This window comes from Macaca fascicularis, chromosome 14, assembly GCF_037993035.2.
Source record: "Macaca fascicularis isolate 582-1 chromosome 14, T2T-MFA8v1.1".
NCBI classification, from domain to species: Eukaryota; Metazoa; Chordata; class Mammalia; order Primates; family Cercopithecidae; genus Macaca; species Macaca fascicularis.
In genome coordinates, this window is record NC_088388.1 from 59,057,359 (window position 1) to 59,061,148 (window position 3,790).

The 3,790-nt window shown below is 43.0% G+C and overlaps 1 protein-coding gene across 1 annotated transcript; it reads right to left on the reverse strand.

Moving 5' to 3' along the window:
* Positions 1–2,589: 2,589 nt before the first annotated feature.
* Positions 2,590–3,543, reverse strand: OR10A5 (olfactory receptor family 10 subfamily A member 5). The gene is given in 1 exon segment (XM_065529729.2): positions 2,590–3,543. A coding segment is annotated over 1 exon segment (954 nt).
* Positions 3,544–3,790: the final 247 nt, after the last annotated feature.

Below are 3,790 nucleotides of genomic sequence, written 5' to 3' on the forward strand. Positions count from 1 at the left end.
TCAATTCACTGTAGCATCACTCACATGTCCAAAGTCTCAAGTACAGAGTCTCATTTGGAGCTGATTTCCTTCCAGCCATGAACCTGTAAAATCAAAACAAATTATTTACTTTCAAGATACAATGGTGGTACAGGCAATTGGTAAATATTTCCACTCCAAAGGGCCAAAAGGAAGAGGCTACAGGCCCCATGCAAGTCTGAAACCCAGGGGGGCAGTCATTAAATCTTAAAGCTCCAAAATAATCTCTTTTGATGCCATGTCCCACATCCAGGGCGCATTGGTGTGAGGGGTGGGCTCCCAAGGCTTTAGGCAGTTCTGTTTCTGTGCTTTTCCAGGTACAGGGTGCAGGATGCTGGTGGATCTATCCTTCTGGGGTCTGGTGGATGGTGGCCCCCTTCCCACAGCTCCGTTAGGGAATTCCCCAGTGAAGACTCTGTGTGGGGCCTCCAATCCCACATTTTCCTTCAACACTTCCCTAGTAGAAGTTCTCTGTGAGGGTTCTACCCCTGCAGCAGGATTCCTGGGTACCCAGGCTTTCTCGTATATCTTCTGAAATCTAGGTGGAGGTTGCCAAGTTTCTTTCACTCTTGTACTCTGTTTCTGCCAGCTTAACACCAAATGGAAGCCACCAACCCTTTTGGCCTGTGCCCTTTAGAGTGGAGCCAAGGGGTACCTTGGCCCCTTTGAGCCCCAGCTGGAACCAGAGCAGCCTGGATGTGGACAGCAGTATCCTGAGGCTGCACAGGGCAATGAGGCCCTGGTTCTGGCCCCCAAAACCATTCTTCCATCCTAGGTCTCTGGGCCTATGATGAGAGTGGTTGTCACAGAGGTATTTGAAATGCTTTCAAGACCTTTTCCCATTGTCTTGGTTAATAGCACTTGGCTTCATTTTTAGTTATGCAAATCTCTCTAGCAAATTGTTGCTCCAAAGTCTGCTTGGATTCTTCTCCTGAAAATGGGCTTTTATTTTCTACCACATGGCCAAGCTGTAAGTTTTCCAAACTTTTATATTCTGCTTCTCCTTGACATAAAATTCCAACTTTAAATCATTTATTTGCTCCCATATCTGACCATAGGTTGTTAGATGCAGCCAGATCACATCTGAACACTTTGTTGCTTAGAAATTTCCTCCACCAGATGCCCTAAATTATCACTCTTCAGTTCAAACTTCCACAGATCCCTAGGGCATGAACAGAATGCAGCCAAGATCTTTGCCAAGGCATAACACATGTGACTTTTGCTCCAGTTCCCAATAAGTTTCTCATTTCCATCTGAGACCTCAGCAGCCTGGCCTTCACCATCCATATCACTATTGGCATTTTGGTCACCATCATTTAAATGGTCTCTAAGAAGTTCCAAACCTTCCTTCATCTTTCTGTCTTTTTTGAGCCCCCCAAACTCCCCAACCTCTGCCCATTACCCAGTTCCAAAATTACTTCCATAGTTTCAGGTATCTTTATAGCAATGCCCCACTGCCACTACCAATTTTCTGTGTTAGGCAATTCTTGCATTGCTATAAAGAAATCCCTGAAAGTGGGCAATTTATAAAGAAAAAGTATTTAATTGACTCATGGTTCTGATGGCTGTAAAAGCATGGCACTGGCATCTGCTTGGCTTCTGGGGAGGAATAACTTGAATCTTACTTTGCTTAATTGTAAAATGAATTTACTTTTAGCAATTACCTCATCTAAATCCCTCATTGTTGATCAAATTATTCATTTCTGATGGCAATGATTGTGCTTTATGATATTTTGTATTTTCATGTCAACAATATATAAAAATTTAAAATTTAAAGGCACTAAGCAAATATAGGAGTCAGCTAAGATCCACTGTAAGCCTTGAAAAAAGCAGCATTATGATTGAGATTGTGTTTGTGAAATTTTGAAATTACTTTAACAAGGATTAAGAACTTGAAAATGAATCTGCAAGAGACAATTGGAAACAGCTCACTCTGCCTGGGAAGAATAGCCTAAGGAAGGAGTCTTTTAAGGCTATTGGGCTTATAAAGGAACATGTATGGGGATTAGTGACCCTCTTTTCTCTATCCATGCTAAATATCCACAAACATAAAAGCCAACACTTCCTTAGGAGCATGCAAAATGAAAGGAAGAGCAAGAATTATGTACTGGAAGTGTTATAGGGTTTTCTACTGAATGGTGTCAGAATTGTCCAAACCAAGATGATGGCCAAGATGACATTTGATAATTATCGTTGTCTTGACCATTGTCAAGACAATATGACCTTGACCCCAAGGTCATATTACAAGTAGTTTCATATTGTCCACAATATATTCACATTTGTGCTCATTAGCAAAGTGAGTATCTCGAATGGTTTGGCCACAGAAGTGTCAAAGTGCCAATTGCACCAATAAGAAAAACAGTTTAAGTCTATGATGGGTAGGTAAAGGAATCTGGAAGATGATAATGACAGGTTTACATCAACACTGGGCTCTCTTCTCTCCACCAAGTTTTCCAATAGCCATTTCAATAGCTGAGTTTCATTCCAATAGATATGTGAAGAGAGGCAGAGAGGTGTCCCAAACATGAAACTAATTGTTATTCAGTAGAATTTAGCCTTACTTCCTAAGGTCTATGGGATACATTTTCTGAGGGCTAGGGTCTTGCCGACCATCCTGCTGAAGGCATTCTTCACCTCGTTATTTCTCAGGCTGTAGATAATGGGGTTCAACATGGGAGTCACAACAGTGTAGGACAATGATAGCAGCTTTTTGCTTTCAGGAGAATTATTTCATTTAGGCTGAAAATATGTGAGGTTTAATGATATATAGAAAAGAGAGACAACAAGGAGATGTGAGGATCACATAGAGAAGGCTTTATGTTTCCCTTTAGCTGATGGGATCTTGAGGATGGCAGCAGCAATGAGAGTGTAGGAACACAAGATCAGCAAGCAGGGGATCATGACCACCAGAATGGTTCCAGTGATGGTGTAGATCTCAAACAGTGCTGTGTCTACACAGACCAGCTTCAGCACAGGTGGGCTGTCACAGAAGAAGTGGTTCACCTTGTTGGTGCCACAGAATGGAAAGCTGAAGAGCCACGTGGTCTGCACAGTAGCTACAGGTAAGCCTGGGAACCAGGAAGCAGCAGCCAGTTTGGCCCGTGCCCTTTGGTTCATGATGACTGGGTAGTGCAAGGGACTTCAGATGTTCACATAGCAGTCATATGCCATGGTAGCCAGGACGAAGCATTCAGCCACCCCAAAGAAGAAAAAGAAATACATCTGAGTGGCACAGCCAAGGAAGGAGATGGTTGTGTCCTGGGCAAGCAGGGTCCCCAGCATTTTGGCCACAATGACTAGGTTGAAGCCAATCTCCAGGAAGGATAAGTGTCTGAGGAAGAAGTACATGGGGCTGTGTAGCATGGGGTCGGCTAGGGTAACCAGAATAATGAGGCTCTTTCCCATCAGAGTGACCAGGTAGATGGTTAGAAATGTCAGAAAGAGCAATGACTGTATTTCAGTAGGCAGGGAAGAGAAGCTCATGGGGATAAATTCACTTATTTCTGTCCGGTTTCCTGTAGCCATAAGTATAGGCATAAATCCCCAACTGTGGTCCTGGAGAGGAATTCTTGATTGGAAGTCAGATTTTCAATCTGTTTTTCAGATTTTCTCTTACTGTCAGTGATAGAGGCAAGGTCAGCACCTCAGCTGGAAGAGGAAGGGTCTTGTGTTGGCTAAGAATAAAGACGCAATAAAGAGTGGTCAGAGCCTAAGCACTGAAATGAGCCATAGGTCACCTTTCTCCTCTCTTTTATGTTCCATTTTTTTATCT